Source organism: Endocarpon pusillum (genome assembly GCF_000464535.1).
Source record: "Endocarpon pusillum Z07020 unplaced genomic scaffold scaffold1465, whole genome shotgun sequence".
NCBI classification, from domain to species: Eukaryota; Fungi; Ascomycota; class Eurotiomycetes; order Verrucariales; family Verrucariaceae; genus Endocarpon; species Endocarpon pusillum.
The window spans coordinates 1-20398 of record NW_006916016.1 but is presented as its reverse complement, the minus strand read 5'-3'; the positions used below and the strand labels follow the sequence as shown (position 1 = coordinate 20398).

At 47.6% G+C, this 20398-nt stretch overlaps 7 protein-coding genes across 7 annotated transcripts; 3 read left to right on the top strand and 4 right to left on the bottom strand.

The window, feature by feature from the left end:
- Nucleotides 1–330: 330 nt before the first annotated feature.
- On the bottom strand, nucleotides 331–1323 carry EPUS_09234 (uncharacterized protein; the record flags this gene model as incomplete). The annotated part of the gene is made up of 3 exons (XM_007802028.1): nucleotides 331–1110; nucleotides 1170–1249; nucleotides 1302–1323. 3 exons carry the CDS (start codon nucleotides 1321–1323, stop codon nucleotides 331–333), a joined length of 882 nt encoding a protein of 293 aa, XP_007800219.1.
- A 205-nt stretch (nucleotides 1324–1528) lies between these two features.
- On the bottom strand, nucleotides 1529–3131 carry EPUS_09233 (uncharacterized protein; the record flags this gene model as incomplete). Its single annotated transcript, XM_007802027.1, has 2 exons — nucleotides 1529–1773; nucleotides 1829–3131. 2 exons carry the CDS (start codon nucleotides 3129–3131, stop codon nucleotides 1529–1531), a joined length of 1548 nt encoding a protein of 515 aa, XP_007800218.1.
- A 574-nt stretch (nucleotides 3132–3705) lies between these two features.
- Nucleotides 3706–4815, top strand: EPUS_09232 (uncharacterized protein; the record flags this gene model as incomplete). Its single annotated transcript, XM_007802026.1, has 2 exons — nucleotides 3706–3882; nucleotides 3937–4815. 2 exons carry the CDS (start codon nucleotides 3706–3708, stop codon nucleotides 4813–4815), a joined length of 1056 nt encoding a protein of 351 aa, XP_007800217.1.
- Nucleotides 4816–4976: 161 nt separating this feature from the next.
- Nucleotides 4977–6603, bottom strand: EPUS_09231 (uncharacterized protein; the record flags this gene model as incomplete). Its single annotated transcript, XM_007802025.1, has 5 exons — nucleotides 4977–5453; nucleotides 5524–5767; nucleotides 5815–5963; nucleotides 6019–6293; nucleotides 6387–6603. The coding sequence occupies 5 exons, from the start codon at nucleotides 6601–6603 to the stop codon at nucleotides 4977–4979; spliced, it is 1362 nt and encodes a 453-aa protein (XP_007800216.1).
- Nucleotides 6604–7298: 695 nt separating this feature from the next.
- On the top strand, nucleotides 7299–10388 carry EPUS_09230 (Mitochondrial presequence protease; the record flags this gene model as incomplete). The annotated part of the gene is made up of 1 exon (XM_007802024.1): nucleotides 7299–10388. One exon carries the CDS (start codon nucleotides 7299–7301, stop codon nucleotides 10386–10388), a length of 3090 nt encoding a protein of 1029 aa, XP_007800215.1.
- A 3497-nt stretch (nucleotides 10389–13885) lies between these two features.
- Nucleotides 13886–14566, top strand: EPUS_09229 (uncharacterized protein; the record flags this gene model as incomplete). The annotated part of the gene is made up of 2 exons (XM_007802023.1): nucleotides 13886–14134; nucleotides 14198–14566. The coding sequence occupies 2 exons, from the start codon at nucleotides 13886–13888 to the stop codon at nucleotides 14564–14566; spliced, it is 618 nt and encodes a 205-aa protein (XP_007800214.1).
- A 2341-nt stretch (nucleotides 14567–16907) lies between these two features.
- On the bottom strand, nucleotides 16908–17726 carry EPUS_09228 (uncharacterized protein; the record flags this gene model as incomplete). Its single annotated transcript, XM_007802022.1, has 1 exon — nucleotides 16908–17726. One exon carries the CDS (start codon nucleotides 17724–17726, stop codon nucleotides 16908–16910), a length of 819 nt encoding a protein of 272 aa, XP_007800213.1.
- Nucleotides 17727–20398: the final 2672 nt, after the last annotated feature.

The following is a 20398-nucleotide window of genomic DNA, read 5'->3' as shown; positions in this document are numbered from 1 at the left end:
TGACTGGTGATTCGGCTACCACGATGTAGAATAACCTAGGTAGTTAGCTAACTAGCCATTTGTCAAGTTCCCCTCGTCCTCAGCTCTCATCGTCTGTCATCACGACTGTCATTTATGTATCTTCTTCCTTACAACCCTGAAGAGTTTGTCGGAGTTGGGATGCTCAGAAAGAGGAAAGGGGAAGGAAAAGGGGAAGTTGAAGTTTTGAGTCCCCTCCGGGGCTAGGAAGAGACTCTTCAGCTCGCCGAATCTCATCTTTGCGCAGAGACGTACACCCTTGGAAGAGCTATGTTGGCGAGAGAAAAAGCGAGAGGCACCTTATTTCGACATTCAACACTCATAACGTATCTCCCTCCACGCCGTGACTCCCCACCGCTCCAGCTTCCTTTCCCACTCTGTTTGGGAATTTGGACCATCTCCACGTATGGCTGCAGGAAAGCGAAGCTCCCACTCCCCAAAATAATTCGGCTTTTCAGCTGTCTTGATGAAGCCTAGACTCTGGAACAAGGAGAGGGAGGCGGTGTTTGTGGTTGAGATCTTGGCTGTCAGCGATAATTCAGCACTACTACCGGTACGGGTAGTGGTAGGAATGCGGGCAGTCTTATGGATTCGATCTCTGTTATGAGTGCTAGGGAGTTTTGAGGGAGAATTAGCCTGGAGAAACTCGGCAATAATCTCAGACTGGTGCATCAAGACATAGCGGATGAATGTGAGAAGGGCAGCGCGGCCGTAGCCTTTTCGTTGGCACGTGTGGACTGCTACCATGAGCTCGAGTTCGCCGGTCACTTCTATGGTCGTCGTGGCTGACTGGTACTCGTCGCCTGATAAGTTCGAAGGAGGCTGAACACTGTACTCATTGGCATGGTGATGTTCGCGATTGGTGTCAACTTCGGACGAAAGAGACAGGAAAAGATTCACATCGCCAATCATTCGATCAGCGTTATCGTGCGTCTTGGGTTCGAGGTGGGATAGAAGCTTTTGATCGGCTTGGTTGGGCAAAGGCTGGCATATGATGAACGTCAATTTGTCGGAGTCCTTTCGCCAGGATTCTTGCATGGCGTATTCTTGGGTGATGGTTAGGGGTTCAGAAGCTGTCGCTTCCTGGATGGCCTTGCATTGAGGTTAGCTTTAGACTGATTTCCCTGGAAGCTCGTAGAGGATTGGCCTACTCGATCTTGCATCCATTCGTGGTATTGGGGGACATGGTGCTCAGTGTAGGGTACGAGGAGGACTTTCGATGTGGATATTGCTGCCAATGAATTAGTGGTAGTCCAACGACCTCGATGAGGATTTCTCCACACCTGTGTACTCATTGATCAACATGATACGCGCTTACCCGGCCGAAAGGGATTGTATGCTGTTCCAAGAAGAAGTCAAACAGTAGTAGTGCTGGGGCGGCGGATCGGCGAAACATTGTCCCGGGCAGAATTAGAGCGTATGGAAACACCTTTACGAGGATGCATGTTCCTAAATCATCAGGGCCAGTTATGGGAAACTGACTGTTCATCACCTTTGATCAGACGATTCCTCATGTGCCCTCGGCATCCAGCTCGTCGTATACGTCGATCTTGACTAGCTCCACCTCAAGTGTTTCCGAATCCAAAAGCACGATTTGACCTGTCTCATGAAACTTGGGTATCGCAACGATGCGTACCTGTTGTCCTGCTGGACCTTCGATGACGGCGGTATCGAATCTGGGCTGATTGCCAACAAAGAAAACGTGTGGGCATTGCTCGATCACGAATTGATCTTTTTCCTGGAAGGGATAGCACCCTAAGAAGTAATTAGTAAGATGCTTCCGCCTGGAGAAGTCGCTGCCTCTACTCACACAGAGTGTCCGGAGCAGTAGGAGCGCCACATCTCCATCTCAGAATGCTTTCCATGACCTCCAGTCTGCCATCTGCTCCTGTTCCATCTGGGCCTCCATGATCTATGTACTTGAGGATGTCGTCGACTGGCTGGCCACTATTGCCCATCAATCGCCATCCCTCGACATCGCCATCCCAAGGATTCGTGACGCTATCAAGCCAGCCTGGCTCGGAATCTTCTTCATGGTTCAGGTGCTGAGATGCATATGCTCGAGAATGTGGGAACATGGCTTGATGGATTGGCTGTTGCGGCATACTAGTATTTGCAGGGTCATGTTCTCCAGGCATGATTGTGATTGGAATGCTTGGTAGAAGTTCTGACAGAAATTGGTCAAGATGAGCAGTTGGTGTAGGATTGTAGGCTGTTGAATCGTACCCATACTTCTTCTGAGTAGCTTTCCTTGTGCCAGTATCCATTGCATCGGGCGGAGGAGCGATGATGACATCTGAGGAGATTGAGTTGCCGGCGATGATCAGCCGGCAAAGTGTTGTTGCGGGAAGCTGATCTCCTAATCCAAGAGACTCTCCAAGAAGATATTCGCTGAGCAAAGAGAGGCTCACTGTATCTGCTTCAGTCCCAGATATGCCCAGTCCGCTGACGAGTACGATCTTTTTCGGCTGGCTCTCGTGATCTACTTCCATTTTCCCTGGGAGAGCTGACTGGCCTTCGTCACGCTCCCATCTTTGGGGTTGTCGTGGAAGATCGGCAACATGAAGATCCAAGACCTCAAACTCGCCATCTGCATTCTCTGTTCCTAGTACAGCGACGATAACCCCCGTCACAAGTGAATTGGTTCTCAGCATCGCACCGGTAAGTCTTAATCGCCCAGACTCGTCCTCGAGCATTACCTGGATGTCCTCTGCTGTTGAATAGTAACTTCGCCGAGGAGGGGGTCCAGCAACCCAGTGGTCCTTGGAGAGCTCGTCAAGAATGTTGGGCTTCAAAGGCAAATCCATGTAGATGGTTCCGGCTACCCAGCATAATTGACCCTGGCGTACGTCAAGCACTCTCTCCACTCTCTGTGCATGTTCTCCAGCGATTTCAAAGTCTTCCCAGGCATCAGCTGCTGCTGCTTCGACGGCTGGCTTGAGCTTTGCCAGTCTCAAGAAGTAAATGTCGCTGAACTGTTGCATGTAGTGCTTGTTCTCTCCTTTTGGGAGAACAAATGAATACAGAGGGTTGTATGTGGACGGTAATCGTTCCAACATTTGATACTTGTTGTCTTCGTTCCATTTTGTAAGCAGATCTTCCACCTCCGCCATCTTGTCTTCTGCTGTATTTCTGGCAACAACGAACTGTTATCAGACAATGATACCAGACTCATGGTCTGTAACAGTGATTTCTGGCTACGAAAGACGAAAGACGAAAGACGTAAGATGCAAGACGAAAGACGTAAGATGCAAGACGCAAGACGCGAGACCGACGCGATAGGCGCGTTACCCCTTTGAGTTTAGATGTCTTGGCGTGTTCCGTTTCCTCCATATGCAACCTCTTGTCACTCCCTGGTGGTGTTCTAGCATACAGGAATTATGCAGCATCTTCATATGTGGTACATGCAAAGGTGCAAGCTAATAGTTTCTTGCATCCAATGAATCACCACTGTGTGACTGATGCTTCTCCCCCGTCAATCTACTAGTACAATCGCTGACATGCCGTGAAGATCCTCGGCTTCTTGAGCCGCTCAATTCCACTCCGGATCCGACTCCTCACCTCCTATGGTCTGAATGGACGACCATCAGATCGCCAGGTATTCTGACTATCCTACAGTTTGCCGCAATTGCTTGCGACAACACCAGATTCACCGTTCTCCCTAGCCTACAGAATCCTTAGACCAGAATGCCTCCACCACCACCCCTCCATACTCCGCTATGTGAACTTCTGGGCATCAAATATCCCATACTCTTGGCTGGAATGGCACGAACGTCTGGTGGACCTCTCGCGGCCGCGGTCTCCAATGCTGGCGGTATGGGTTGCATAGGCGGACTCGGCTATACGCCCGCACAATTACAAGAAGTCAGCTCCCAGCCATATGTTAGCATGACCGCTTCCTAAAGATAAAACCTCTAGATAATTGACGAGCTGAAATCCAATCTAAGCGACTCCTCTCTCCCCTTCGGCGTCGACCTCGCCCTACCCCAAGTAGGCGGCTCAGCCCGCAAAACCAACCACGACTACACGCACGGCCAACTTAACGAGCTCATTGAAGTCACAATCAAGAGCGGTGCAAAGCTGTTCATCAGCGCCGTGGGTGTGCCACCTGCACGGACAATCAAACGACTTCACGAAGCGGGCATACTGATCATGAACATGGTTGGTGCGCCGAGGCATGCGGAGAAGGCTCTTGATGCAGGCGTGGATATCGTCTGCGCGCAGGGTGGTGAGGGCGGTGGCCATACAGGGGATATCGCGAATAGTATCTTGATTCCGACAGTGGTTGATGTGGCACGGAAATACAACAGCCCGTTAACCGGGAGACCAGCTATGGTAGTGGCAGCGGGTGGGATTAATGATGGTAGAAGTTTGGCCAGTAGTCTGATGCAAGGCGCGGTTGGCGTCTGGGTGGGTACAAGATTTGTTGCTGCAGAGGAGAGTGGGGCTCCCAGGTTGCATAAAGAATCAGTTGTAGACGCCGATTTCAGCGACACAATACGGACGCTAGTGGTATCTGGGCGGCCGTTGAGGGTGAGGATGAACGACTATATCAAGGGCTGGGAGGAGCAACCAGAAAAGATCAAGGAGTTGACAGACAGGGGTGTCGTGCCCATGATGAAGGATATGGAAGACGGGAAGGATGTTGACATTCCATTTCTGATGGGTCAGGTGGCGGCCATCATCAAGGACATCAAGCCCGCCAGAGTCATTGTAGAGGATATGGTTAGGGAGGCGGTTGCGATGATCAAGCTAGGCCAGACTTATATCGCGCCAGGGGCGAGGAGTATGCTCTGAGATCTCCTATCTACAATGGCCCCTGGATGCATTGGCACGTAGCCGTTGCGTACAGATACAGGTGCTAACTCTAGAGGCACATGTTTCTGCAAATCTTGCCTTGTTGCTCCGCCACAAGCAGCTCTGGCTGGCAACAATCAATATCTTAGCCGCTGTGCAAGTCAATGCTTGATGCCATTGACGTTGATCTTACTGCCATTCGGCCTCGCCTCGGACAACGTTGGAGGTGGCACGGGTCCAAACACAGGCTTGGAGAATTCTGCGGCGAGTTCTTCGTCCCCTTCGAAGCTGCCTTCCTCGTCTTCTTCTTCGTCATCTTCATATCCGTCCTCGAGATCACTTTCGGTTGCCTCATCATCGACATCTGGTGGAACGTCATGTGATATGCCCCGACCCTGCTCTCGCATGCTCTGAATGATGGACCGCATCTGGGTTTCCTTCTTGTGCAGCTTTTCTAACTCGTCCTTGTCTCTTGTTCGCTCTTCGGCCATTTCTAGAATGTTGCGGTTCGTCTGGTCGTGCTTGCGCGTCAGGGTGAGATTCTCCTTCTCGAGTCGCTTGGTCTTCTTTGACATCTCCTCCATCTCCTTGCGGAAGGTAAGAAAGAGCTCGTTGCTGTTGTTGAGTGTATCTTCGACCTGCTGTATGTGAGTGAAAAGGCTCAGCAGTGTTTGTGAAAACAACGAAATGCATGAAGGAGTCTCATACCTGTTTGAATTTCTCCACGTATATGTTCAGTTGGCTACGAAGTTCTGATTCGGTATGGGAGAAAGTAGAGACCTGGGCCGTAAGCGTGCGGCATCGAGTGGCTTCTGCATCTGCTCTTTTGCGTTCCACCTCGTGCTTAGCAGCCAGGTTTGCTATCTCGGCGTCCTTGTGGCGAAGCATTGACTTGAAATGTAGCTCTCGTAAATCCATCTGGTCAGCAAGGACTTTGCACCGAATCTTGAACCTAAACTACATCAGCTTCTACAGCCCAGCAATTTCCGGAATACGCACAGCTCATCTAGTTCTGTATTCAAATTCTCGCTTTGCGAACCACCCTTTGCGTTCATCATATCTTGGACGTCGAAAAGCAGGGTACCAAGCCGCTCATTCACCAGACCCCGTGCTTTCTTCTCTGTGTCGTCTAATCGTTTATTCTCATCCTGGAACAGCTTTATCAGCCAGTACGCCAGCATGAGCGGAGGATAGTAAGCCAACCTTGACTTTCTTGTTCTCTTTGGTCAATTCCCGGCAGAGTTTCTCTAACTTGTCCTTCATCGTAGCCGTCTTATTGTACTCCGACTTTGACTTGTCTTGATCTTTCTGTAGCTGATCTGCCCGCTTTTTGCTCTTGGAATAGTCGCGATCCAGCTTCTTCATATCAGCTAGAAGCTCTGTGTACTTCTTCTGCACGGTATCGAGCCGGGTCAGCGGTGATTCGATGTTGTTGAGTAATTGGTTCAGATCTCTGGTAGCTTTCTTGACCTCACGTTCTGTTGCGAGCGGCCAAACATCAGCACTGTCCCAGACCAAGGCATGAGCTGCATAAGGAGGGTGGCTTCCCCTGGGACTGGGTATTCACACACCTATCTCCGCCTCCTGATCCTTTTCCCCAGCCGCATCTTGCTCCAATTGTGATATCTTAGCTGCCAGCAACTTCGAAGTCTCATCGGCTCCTATCTTTTCTTTCTTTCCTTTCCCTTTCTTTTGGGACACCGGTGCTGGTGCTGGTGGCAGCATCGGGTCTTGTGTACCAGCGTGACCGTTTGTCAGACTGGACGGAGCGACGGTGGCAGCAGACATGAGTAGGGTGTTCTTGATACGAGACGTGTGCAATGTAAAGTGAAGCAACGGTCGAGGTGTTGGGGGCGCCTTGCAGATTTGTATCGGCGAGTCGTCGACTCCAGGTGACGGTCGAGGAGGGGACGAAGCGGAGTCTTGCTGAGTAACGCATGAGACACGACAATTGTGTTCCTAGCTCCTCAATGTGCCTTCGAGATCACATCCTAAACATCCATTCTCTGCTTTTTAAAGCCTGTAGCTGCACAAGTCGGGTAGCTCGGTGTGGAAGGGGATTGCTCACAAGGTATTGGATCGACTAAAGATTGTGCCTGCGGGTAGATGGTGATCGTGCATCACACGCCGGCATAAGTTTTTGTACAACCAACTTTTTATATCAACGACTGACAATCGATATTGATCTACCCTTCACATCGAAAGTGAACAATTCACCACTGAACACTATATCAACCTTGGATGAAGTGTTTGTTGTACAGGGATTTGCACTCAGTTCTATCTCTTATGCATGTGCAGGATTCTGTCGAAATCAGTCTCGTCTACGGACATCGATCTACCAACCCAGCATCCGACTTTATTCTCCGGCACGATCTGAAGAGGTCCACTTGTTCCAATATACAGTTCTTGACTTTGCCAGCTCTCCTGCAGTACCTGGCTCTGCGATCCTCGATTTAGAAAGTCATTGAACCGGCCGAGAGGTCATGATCAATCATGCCTCCCGCTTTGCGCTCAACACGTTACGACCAGTCTTGAAGCGTGGAAGACATTGGAAAAGAAGGCCTCTCGCGCTTAGGAGGTATGCATCAGTCACAAACCACCACAATCTTCCGAAGGCCGGAGAGGTGATAAATGGATTCACTCTGGAGAGGATCCAGAAGGTACCAGAGCTGCATCTCACGGCTCTGCAACTGCAACACAACAAGACAGGGGCTCAGTATCTTCACGTGGCCAGAGAAGACAAGAACAACGTCTTCGCTATCAACTTCAAGACCAATCCCAACGATGATACGGGATTACCTCATATTCTGGAGCACGTGACGCTTTGTGGTAGCGAGAACTATCCAGTCCGGGATCCCTTCTTCAAGATGGTGCCTAGATCACTCGCTAATTTCATGAATGCCTTTACCTCAGCTGATTACACCTCGTATCCATTTTCTACCACAAATAAGCAAGACTACCGCAATTTGTCTTCTGTGTACCTCGATTCTACACTTAGACCTTTGTTGAAAAAGTCGGACTTCTTGCAGGAAGGATGGCGATTAGGGCCTGAAAATCCCCGAGCAGCATCGTCACACGATGATATTGTGTTCAAAGGTGTTGTGTATAACGAGATGAAAGGTCAGATGTCAGATGCAAGCTATTTGTATTACGTTCGTTTTCGGGATCATCTATTTCCAGCCATACACAATTCAGGGGGGGATCCTGATAAGATGACTGAACTTACTTATGAGGAGCTTGTAGAATTCTCTCGTCGGCATTACCATCCCAGCAATGCAAGGTTCTTCTCCTATGGCGACCTTGACCTTTCGGAACAACTCAAGCTGGTCGATTTCACTCTACAAGGATTTGAGAAACGTGAAGTCGACCAAGAGGTCAGAACCCCGCGAGATCTAAGCGGAGGTCCTATTTCTGTAACGATTCCTGGCCCCCTGGATCCCATGCAAGCATCTGGTCGGCAGAGCAAATCATCGGTGTCTTGGCTCATTTGCGAGACTTCTGATATCCTCGAGACATTTTCCTTCAGCATTCTCTCGTCATTGTTGATGAGTGGATATGGCTCGCCATTATATCAAGGGCTGATTCAAAGTGGAATGGGCTCAAACTTCAGCCCGAATACAGGATTTGATAGTTCTGGTCGCATTGGAACTTATTCTCTCGGACTGGATGGCATGACGAAGGAAGACGTTCCACGCTTGAAGCATACAATCCATCAGATTTTGCACCAGCATGCTAGTGAAGCCTTTGCCGCACACAAGATTGAAGGCTATATGCACCAATTGGAAATCGCGCTCAAGCACAAAACTGCGTCTTTTGGGATGGGATTGATGGATAAAGTCTTGCCGTCATGGTTCAATGGGGTTGATCCAATGGAGAGTCTGAAATGGAATGAGGTAGTCAACGCATTCAAGGAGAAACTGAAGCAGCCAGATTACCTTATTGGCCTTGCTCATAAGTATCTAGGCAATGATAACTGTCTTGTGTTTACAATGGAGCCATCCGAGTCCTTCAACAGGGATACTGAGTTGCGAGAGGCTGCCCGAAGAGAGAGTATATTGTCACGTCTAGAACACGAGGCACAAAGCTCTGATCACGCTCTTCAACAATTGCAGAAGCAGGAGCTGGATCTCTTGAATGAACAAGAAAATATGAAGGACGCAAATTTGGACAGACTGCCCAGTCTTCACGTTCAGGACATATCAAGAGAGATGGTCAGAAAGCCGGTATATACTCAAGATCTGGCTGGCTCCCAATCGATATGGAGGACAACCGAAACCAATGGCATCACATATATCCAAGCTAAGCATGAACTGAATGAGCTGCCAGACGAGTTTCGACTACTACTTCCCTTGTTCACTGAGTCGTTGATACGGTTAGGGACGAAAGACAGGTCTGTTGGCGACATTGAAGCGGATATACTGCGTAAAACAGGCGGCATAACAATCTCACCATACATTCGGCCGGACCCTTGGAATATGGAGAAATACGCAGAAGGCCTAACCTTCAGCAGCTACGCGCTTGACAAGAATGTGCCGGCAATGCTCGATTTGCTCCGGACCCTTGTCTGTGACATCGACTTTTCAAGCGGCCAAGCGGTGGCAGCAATTCAAGAGCTCCTTGAATCGAAGGTTTCCGGTGCACTTGACTCGGTTGCAGAGGCTGGCCATCATTTTGCTATTACAAATGCTTCTGCTGCTTTGTCTCCAAGAGGTCTGATGCAGGAGCAGCTTTCGGGTCTGACACAAATTGAGGCATGCGCACAGTTGTTACGGGAGGCGCGTGCAAGACCGGAAAGCTTACTGGTGGTAATTGGAAAGTTGAAAACGATTCAAAGACTAGCAATTTCGAACTCGTCAAATCTCTCATTTCGTGTTGTCTGTGAAAGCGAGGTGGCGACCGAGAATGCTCGCCTCTTGAATGCTTTCAAGAGTAGCCTTCCGGACCAGCAAGGAGTTGGTCAGTCTCCAGAAGCTGTACCTGGGTCTTCGTACTCGAGGAGGACATTCTTCGACCTACCATTCCAAGTTTCGTACACAGGTACATGCTTACAGACTGTGCCTTATGCTTCACCATCCAAGGCGGCTCTCACAGTACTTGGCCAACTCCTTACGCATAACTATATGCACCCGAGCATCCGCGAAAAGGGAGGTGCATATGGTGCATCTGCCAGCGCTAGTCCAGTTGGTGGACTATTCTCAATGTCTTCGTATCGAGATCCGAATCCCCGCAACACATTGCAGATTATTCAAGACGCAGGGAAATTTGCTTTAGAAAGAGACTGGACCGCGCGTGAGCTAGAAGAAGGCAAGCTAGGTGTTTTTCAACAGATTGATGCACCCACAAGCGTACGAAACGATGGCTCAAAGGAGTTCATGTACAGTATAACAGAAGATATGGACCAGAAGATGAGAGAGCGCTTACTTGATGTTACGAGAGACGACATCCAGAAGGCTGCCCAGCAATATCTGGTAGACATTTCCGCCGATCAGCAGGCGGTCTGTATACTTGGCGAGAAGAAAGATTGGGTGGGTAATGATTGGGACGTCAAGCACCTACGGATGACTGAAGGATGAAGCACGCCGAACGTAGCAGGAAGGTATGTTCTGCGCCAGCACCAATACTCTATAGGCATTGGGCGCTGAAATCTCATCCAATCCCTCGCCTTGCCCAGCTTCGAGAAATGCGCTTTATCAGAGCTTCTAGGTCTTGTGTCTACTCAAGAGAGTGTGACCGCCTTAGGGTGCAGCAGCCCACGTTTCTTTGAGTCTGAATCTCGTCACAATAAATCTGGCTGCAATTCCGAGGAACAGTCGCACACTCCCAAGGGAAATATTGAGTAGAACAGAGAGCCAGCATTTCTAAAGTTGACATCCCTATTGGACTGCAACAGTGCGTCAATCTAGATGACGGCTCCATCAGGGAACGAATGAAGCCGATCAGCCTGCTTTCGCAGAGTCTGTGTCCGCCAGCCTGTCAGGTTCTCTAACATCTCCACAGTCGGCAAATCCTCTCCCGTCCTCTTCTCATTCTTTCTCCTTTCCGTAACTAAATTCTCACCCCATCTCTGCATCTTCTCTTCTCTTTCACACAGCCACACAAGGCAATCCTCACAAAGCGCTACTCAGAACAGAGCACAACGTCTTCAACCACCCCTCCTCCATGGTTGTCAGATCACAAGTAACATTGTTACTTTTATGACAATGAATGCGCAAGATCATGCTGTTCTTGATCCTCACCTACGCAGCCATGGTCGCCGGAGGTAGCCAATGATTGCTAGGGTTGTGGTGACAAGACACCTTCTCCCTATTTCAGACCTGCTTCGATGTTAGATCAGATTGAGGCGGACTAAAGGTGAGAAGACATTTATAACACTGCCCGGTAGGATATGAATACGTGTCTGTTTCCATTATACACTCAAGCCAGAAAAGGAAGTTCTTTCTATGCGTACATCGTGCACTTTTAGGTGTAACACGTTTCCATTTCCGCTCTTTCCAGTGCTTATAGCTGGACCCTGTCACTGGCTAGATGTGACAAGGTCCAGCGTCGGATATGCTTTCTGCAGCATGACCTCTTCATTTCCATCACTCCATTGCCACTGAAATTCCAAGCGAAATTGCCCCATTCTAATTAGCCACCCTCCATTTCCGCATGGCATGCACCCCTAGAGCACTGCATGTGGGTTGGAAGATTAATGGATCGTGAATGACATTAATCAAGCCTGTGAGGGATATCAGAATCACAGATTTAAAGTTGCAAGGGTAAAGTAATACCTGGTGGGTTAAGGGATAGAGCAGAGGTGATAGGTGAGAGATTTCAGGGTGTAATGGACATAGGTATGTGTCTATCGGTTCTCTGTGCTGGAGTTTATGAGTCATGAGAAGCTTTCTTCACAACTGTACCGACGCATCCTTCCCTTTTACTCACTTCCTCCTGCCGTGGAATCCCCTTGTTCCGATCATGATCACCAAGAAGATCAGTAAGCATTGTCATGCTGGCTCTGGGATGACAGCGTCATCTCTCCTGCGCATAATCTTGTTATCGGGAACGAAATCAAGATTCGCGCTATTTCTCATCCAAAGGACTTAGTTCTCGATGCATCAACAAACTCGGTCTTCGATCAAGCTAAGAAAGGTTTCCACTAGCGCCTACACTTTTCCAGTTGGGAAGTGCAGAGTCATTATCTTGCCGCCCTTGTCCTTGCAGAAGGCGGTATAATGCCAACGAGTGTCACTACTCCTGTGTTCTGTCTCTCTGAAGAAGCCCCAGTTGTGTTAATTACTGCATCTGTCCTTTTGTGCACACAATACTCACTTTAGGACCACGAGCTCGGTCTTTGGTGGAAGCTCCAATCTTCTCCTCCTCGACCTTCTTGACGAAATCATCTCGACAGGACTGAGCTGGCATATTTTCTATACGAAACCAGGCAGTCGTTTCTTGGGCATAACCAACAGTAATTTGTTTGCCAGTACTGTCCACAATTTTCTTGATTACTGTCCAGCTGCGGAGCGCTGCCATGATAATCGAGAGGGTGGCTTGAGAAGGAGCTCTGGAAAGTAAGTAGAAGAGGCTTTTGTTTGGTGTGGGCAAGAAATCCGTTTCACAATCCTCCAAGAACTCTTTCTTGCCCCTGCACACCTTATATTGTTGAGCGGATACATTGCTGTAAGAAGTCGGCAATTGGTGGTACCGGATGATTGGTAGAGCAAGAACAAAGGAGAACGACTGGCCATGGTTGTGAAAGAAGCAAGCAGCAGTGGAGAGGAGTATCAAAGAATCCAGGTAGAGATAGTATCACGGAAACGTGCAATGGAACCTTGGATGAAGCGGAAAGCCACAACAATGCAGGGCCAAGGCAAAATCATAGGATGGCGCAAGCTGGACAAGGGAATGGGAATTTAAGTAGGGATGGAGGAAGAAACGATAAGAAAACGGTCATAGAGAGTTTAGAACAGAGCAAGCTGCCATCAGGGGAGGTGGAAATCGCCTACTGATAGAGCAAGCAGCAACGGAGAAAGAAGGCTTGTACGAAATCGAAATCGTGGACGGAGCTGAGAGCAATTAGGGAGAGGGCAAACAAGACTGCGGATTGGCTGGTTGTACGTGATATACATTTGCACAGGCTGCAACATCTCAGCAAAACAAGAGGTGACGCCCTGTGATCAGATGGCAGAAGGTGTGCGGAACTTGAAGTTTGCAAATAGGCAACAGAGGCTGATCTATGAGCGCCAAGCATAGCAAGCACGTGACAGCAGGGTGAACTTCAATGTTCTCTATGAAGTACTACTTTGGCGCTGAACACAAGACGGACTGACTGACTGACTGACTGACTGACTGACTGACTGACTGACTGACCGACTGACCTACACAACACACCTATCAAAATCCAGCATTCTTTCATTGGTTGAAGTGACCGCTAGCGTCAACTCAAAGTGAATATAGGTATAATACTGTATTAATGGCGGCTGTTAAATGTGCGCTTGCGGTCGCAACAACCAAATACAAAATTGACCTGCGTTTTCATCGTGATGCACCCGTCACGGAATTTACATCAGTTGCTTCCATCATCTGCTTCTCATGTGATCAAAGGCATAACCGGCCGTCTTTACTGTCCGCTGCGGGATTTGCAACCACCAAGAGACTCCAAACAAACTGTGGTTCATGCGTGGTATGCCGTCATCCTCCTTATGATGCTTGCTGCAAGTAGGTCGATATTGAACAACTAACCAACCTGCTATAGTTCTGAAAAAAGGAGTTTTGTGCTCAAGAGGTTTCCCAATCATGTCTTCTATGACCGCGCACAATATGTCAATCAGCTGCTGGCAGGCTGCCAGAATATTCGCTTAGCAGAAGACAAAACCCCTGAGGAGGAGACCCTAGTTTATGATTACTTTACTACGGATCTCCTGCAGTTGGTGATCAGAGTCTATCAAGGGGAAGTGAAACTCACCAAGGATTCCGCGTGATGCATCCTTCATGGTATTGCATATGGTCTTAAAGAGCTGCATGACCACAATTTTATGCATGCTGGTGCGTCGTCCACGCTATAAGCAACAGAAGCATACTGATACCGATGTCTTCAGACCTTAAGCCGAACAATGTCGTTGTTGATCACGATGTGGATGACAAGGGTTTTGTGCAGATCTCCGGAGTTAAGATCGCTGATGAGGACAACATTGTATTCTTGGACGGCAAGAGAGACTTCAACCCAAAAGGCAGCGCGAGACCATTGTTGATTGGGAATGAATTCTGGCGCAGCCCGGAGCAGCAAGTCGGCTTTGGTATTGGCCAAGCTACCGATGTATGGTCTTTTGGTGTTGTGGTAAGTAGCTTACACCATCATTTGAGTTCCACACCAGTCTTGCCTAACACCCGCTTTCGCTAGTGTATCTATGTGGTCTTCCGACTTATGATATTTGGAATCTACCCCGAGCATCGTACCCCAGATGTCGATCTTCGATGGCAAGTGCTAGAGCGTATGTTCAGGTACTTTGGACCCTCACCTCCGGCCTTTTTCGACCACATTGGCCTTGACTCATTGGACAAAGTGGAACAGGAGGTTCTGCTGCGTCTGAACCACTTTGAACAGCACAATAAACGGGAACCATTCTGGGACTGGGCAACTACGGGAGATCCTTCGATGGATGAAGAAACATTCAGCTTCTTGCGTAAGATGCTTAGCCTGGATCCAGGAAGAAGGGCAACGATGGACCAAGTGTTGGATGATCCGTGGTGGAACAACTATGGTCGCTGACGTGTCTTCTCTGATACATCTGTCATGATCACCTGCCTATTGCCCAACGCAGAGGATAGGAAACATCTGCCCCTGAGCTCTAGTTGCTCCCACTCAAGTGGCACCACGTTAACAAAATCGATTCTTTTGGAAGGCTGGCGAAACAGAGACTAGACAAAAGTGTGCATATTGAGCTCCTCCGTTCTACTCCCCACTGACTCTGCCAGCAGCATATCTCGTTGTATGCTACCATCCTCGCCGCCTCCTAGTCACTTTCTACCCACCCTCGGGGGACCGGACATCCTTTTAGCTATCAGAGTTGAGAGAGGAGAAGCTCTTTTGCACGCAGATGATTGCTCAGAGTCTCGAAGTGAATCGCTACATTGGGAAAAGACCGCATAGAGAAAACAGAGGGCTGGGTTCAGGACGGAGCTAGAAGTCACGTGCAGAAGAAGCCTGTGAAAAATTGCATGCATACTACCATCCTCTCATCTCACAATGTCATTCAAAGTGACTGAGTGGAGAAGGGAAGGGATGCCTTCTAAACGGTGGGCCGGCCAACCTATACCTGTGTGCAGCAACACTGGCAGTCAACAAAAACTTGCTTAACATACCCTTTACTATGTAATGTGCTGAAGATTCCTTTTCTTATCTTATGACCATCTATTGCTGTTGTTCCCCACCTCTTCCCGTTTGTAACAGTAGACAAGCCTGGGCTTGATAAGACAGTTGCCACCGTCTGTGGTAAATGTACATCGACAAATGCTGGAAGTCTATTACGCCTGTCCCTCCCCCTGACTTAAGGGAAAGGGGAATGAAAAAATAAATTAAAAATAAAGCACCAAGGTGCTGGCTACCTAGAGTAATCGGATACGATGTATCAGAAGCCCACCGGATGGCCCCCAACCTCCAGAAGGAATCGGTCTGCCACAAGGACTCCAGAATCCATTCAATCTGTCCACACAGGCCGAATTACGTACAGAATCCTTGCGTGCTAGGCATAAGCCCGTTTTCTCTCCCCTAGTCCAAGGTGCGCCGGTGTATATTACCCACCACCATCCACCCACCTATAGCACCTTCCTCCTACTAAACCATGTCCTTGTTGTAGTCCTGCTCCGTATTAATACGCATTGCCAAGGTAACTGACACCCCAGGGAAAAGCTATCGATCTTAAACCGTCAGTAGTAAGCGGAGCCACCGGCTCAGTGAACGAGAAGGTGGGCGGGGTCGGATAGGGTGGTGTCAAGCAGATAGAAGAAATGGCTCTGTTCTTTCTCACAAAGGGTCAGCGCACGCAGATTAACGTACCGATTCGCCGTACGGTACCGCGAAAATTAGGTGCGAGATTGCAGGGGATATGAACCAATCAAAAGCAGGCAAAACGCTGGGGTTGCGCGTAGAAATTCCAACCGATGAGCGCTCATACGGTCTGACAGGTGGTTAGTTGTAGGTGACATCCAGATGAGCAAGTCCAAGGTTAGCCAAGAACAGCTCACTAAGGAAATTGCATACCAGTTTTTGATTAGGTAGCGTTTTGATGTGTCCCAATCATGACACAATCCATGACAACTGTCAGTAGAACAAGGTATGAGTTCTGCAATGGGATAGGGACTAAGTATTCAAAGACGACCAACACGGTAGTGGGCCACTACTTGCGGCGCTGCATTGGGTACAAGAAAGCTATTTCGATCATATTGTTAAGGTATTATCCCATAAGATTTTTCCTGGCAACCTAACATCATTCCAAGAATCTACCTTCCATTTCATTATTACAGCCTTAAATTTAGGCTTGGCCTTGAACTTTTTAATTGGTCACCTTGTTCCTCCCTGCTAATATATTCGGACTAACTAGTCTATAACCGATCAGGAATTCTTCAGAGATACAACGAAAGTTCTTTGGCGGAGAGTTCTTCGGTGGAGGATTCTCGCACAAAAGTCTTCCGCCAGTGTTGGAGAAGTTGTTGAATTAACACTGGGTTCTGATAACTTGGTGAAAGTAGGTATGCTTGGGTGGGAGTCACTTTACAAACCTCGACGTTATTACCTTGCATTTTCTGGGCAAAGTGAGCAGTCTAGAATTGAATCTAACTTGTTTCCTATTCATTAACTATGTTTACTAAGTTGGGCTCAAGACTTGTTTGAATGTTGTGAGCTTTTCTTTTCCCAGGTAATCGAGTTTGCCACTAATTAGCGAATGTCAAGTTTGCGTCGACGGCGATTGCCTTGATTCATCTAACATACTCTATCAGCGATGACACGAATTGGAACGGTACATATTCCAGAGCTGGCAAAGCCCTCGTCCCTATTACTGTTTTGAAAACAGTACTATCGGTTGGGGTCTCGGACTCGGAAGCATTGACTCTCAGGTAGAAATCTCTCCATCTCGTCTACGACGGCTAGTCGACCCTGGATTGTCAGGCTTCTTTCTGCTGGCAAACCTCGACTTCGTCTGGTCGATCCATTTCTCCAGGCGTTTGACAGTGGCCTTCGTCGCCTTCTCTTGCCCAAAGGTAGTGGCCGACTGCTGCTGATCCACTTTGAACCCTATAAGTGATCTCTCCATGACATCTAGAGCCTTTTCACAGTCTCTGGACTGGAGAGGTGCGTCAATGGAAAGTATGAAAAGCGCAATCTGCGGTGGTAGCGGAATCCCCAGCCTCTCAAAGTCTCTCACCGCGGACTGGAAGCCGCGAGTGCCCACCGGATCATCAGGATCATTAGCGTGGGCGACTTCATATTGCGTCACTTCACTTGTCGGACGCAGGCCAAGCCGTCCGGGATTGAGGAGTCGATGGCCTGGGGGAAGCTGGGGAACCAGGACATGCAGGTTGGCAAGGACGCACTTCGCTTCTTCGATGTGCTGCCATTTATCGGCTTGTGAGGAGTGGAGACGACTGGCATGTTGAAAATCCGCCCTTTTATAGGGTCCGCCGGCCACTTCAATTCTTTGTACGCCCTCTTCGAGCCAACACAATAGGTGAGTCCAGAGAGGCGCTGTCATGTCTGAGATTCCTATTTCTGTCACGAAGTTGATGTGGGCTACGAGACGCTTGACGTCTTCCTCGCACATTTGTTCGAGTTGCTCGAGGGTGGGAGGTTTGCCATCTTTGGTTTTTCTTTGACGAAGCTGGTTCTGGAGGCGGCTTCGGGCTTGGGCTCGTCTTTGAGCTGGGTCTGGCATTTTTATGTTACCTTTGTTAGATTAAAAAAGGTCAAGCAGGCGTTTTCCAGACTCCCCAATAGTGAGATTGATAGGTTCGGTTTTTAGAAAGTATGATATCATAATAATATTTGATAAGCGGGCTGGCTCAATCAATTTATCCTTTTTGGTCTGTCTTTCTATACGGAGTGGCCTTTGAAACAGGGTCCGACGGCACCCAAAACACTACTAACCAACGCAGTACCAACTACTAGTCTGAAACTCCTTACCAAAGACCACATTACAATACAAAGGCTATCATTGAAACCAGAATGTAACATATTCACCTTTACATGTTTCAGGCGATGGTTAGCTTGGTACGTAAGACGTACTAGGTATTTGCGTCTGTCACTATTATTTCTAAATCTCCCGATCACATTTCAAATCAATTTGACCGGTTTTATCAGCTTATCTTTTCTCTTTGTTACACAGAATGCTGTGCAACAGGGTATGGGGTATGTTGTGGCCGCGTACGATAGTCAGAAGGTTGGGATGTGAAAGAAAGGTGCGCGGGCTGCTTGTATGCGCGGGCTGCTTGTGAACCACATTATAAAAAGATAAATTATTTAATCTTAAGCTAACTATAATATTAATATAAAAAAGTCGTTAATTTTATTTTAATCTACTTTTTATAAGTCAGTTATAAGCAGAAGAATCTCAAAGAAAGCGACTATCACTAAGCAGCAGACTTACCTAAAACACTAATAGAATAAAGTAAGCAGTTGCAACCGAATACGAGAGCCCAAAAGCAGGCCCCAGTTGGACCAGAACTGGGTCTTACCAGCTCTTTAGCCACCTGCTCAGCCTCTGCTCAGCGCTGCTCAAGGGCGCTTAGTCTCAGCTCAGTCTTAGTTCAGTCTCGGTTCAGGTTAAAGCAGCGCCGCTCAGGATGGAGGCTGTAACTGGAACTGGGGAAAAAAATCTTATGTCCGACTATCCAGGTAATAGGACATAAGATTTTTTTAGTGAAGTTCCATCTGGTTAGTCAGCATCGCCGCCCTGCTCAGGCGCTATCCATCCTCGGCTCATCCTCGGCGCAGTTTGCTCACCCACTTGCTCAGGCTGCTCAGGTTGCTCAGGTCTTGCTCAGTCACCTTCTGCCCCTATAAGCCAATCATGCATCGTGTTCTCATCGTCGTGTCATGTCTTTTCCAGTCAAGTTTAAACGACGATACTTAGGGGGCCCAGTTTATGGACTTGGGGCCCAAAATCGGTCCCATCATCCAAAAATGACCATGACACGCCTCCACTCCCGTTCGCATTGCCGGTGGGTCTTCGAGGGATGAAGGATTCTCCCGTTGCTTGGTGACTCATTCTTTGAAATGTTTCTCTCTTCCTCTCTGTTGGTTTCGTTTTATTTATTAGAAGAATTAAAAATAAAATCTCTTTACATAAACAGATTTAATTATTTTTAGAGATTTAAAAAAAAGAAATTAAATATAATAATTATTAAATAATTATTACTTTAAAATATTATTATAACGTAGTTTATAATCGTCCTGCGTATACAATCATCCTGCGCACTTTTCTTCCAAATTACAACCTTCGAACTATTGTACGCTACCACAACACAACAACACAATGAATTCTCAATCTCAGGAAGCCAGAATTCTCCTTGCTATCCAGGCTATCTGTACTAACTAAGAAATGTTGATCCAACATGCTGTAAAGACGTACGACGTCCCTCAAACTACCCTCTGCGATTGTATAAAGAGCTGCACCTCAAAGGCTGAAGAGCGCAATGCTTAACACATTTTGACCCTGACTAAAGAAGAGACGCTTGTACAATATATCCTTAACCTGGATTCGCGAGGATTCCCACCCTGGATCAACAACATACGAGATATGGCTGACCTTCTTCGCAAGACGCGTCACGCAAAGCCTGTTGGCAAGCAGTGGCCATGTCGATCTGACGTGCTGCAAAGACGTACAACGTCCCTTAGCGATTGTATAAAGGGCTGTACCTCAAAGGCTGAAGAGCGTAATGCTCGACACATTTTGACCCTGACTAAAGAAGAGACGCTTGTACAATATATCCTTGACCTGGATTCGTGAGGATTCCCACCCCGGATTAACGACGTACAAGATATAGCTGACCTCCTTTGCAAGATGCGTCACACAAAGCCTGTTAGCAAGCAGTAACTATACAACTTTGTATAATGCTGCCCTGAGCTTAAGACACGTTTTTTGTGTGTATATAACTTCTAGAGAGCCCTCTGTAAAGACTTATTAAATAACCCTTTTATATAAAGAGGTTTATATGCTTTATAAGGCTAATTAGGCTCTTACAAAGTATTAAAAGGCTAAAAAAATATATATATAAGCTAGAGATATACTTACTATAGAGGATGTAAGTAGTTTAATTAAGCAGAAAGCGACTATATAATAGTAATTAAGTAAAAGGTTGTAGTTTAATTAAGTAGAGATCAACTATATAATAATGTTTAAGTAAAAGGTTAGTAGAAGGAGGTGTTATACAGGCTAAGTTGTTAGGCTTATAGTAATATAAAAGATATGGCAAGCCTAGCCATAATATACAAACCTGTTAGGATAATAATTAGAAGATTATAATATAAGAGAAAAGTGCACAAAATAATTATATATACAGAATAATTATAAACTATAACGTGATTTATAAGCGACCCGCGCATATA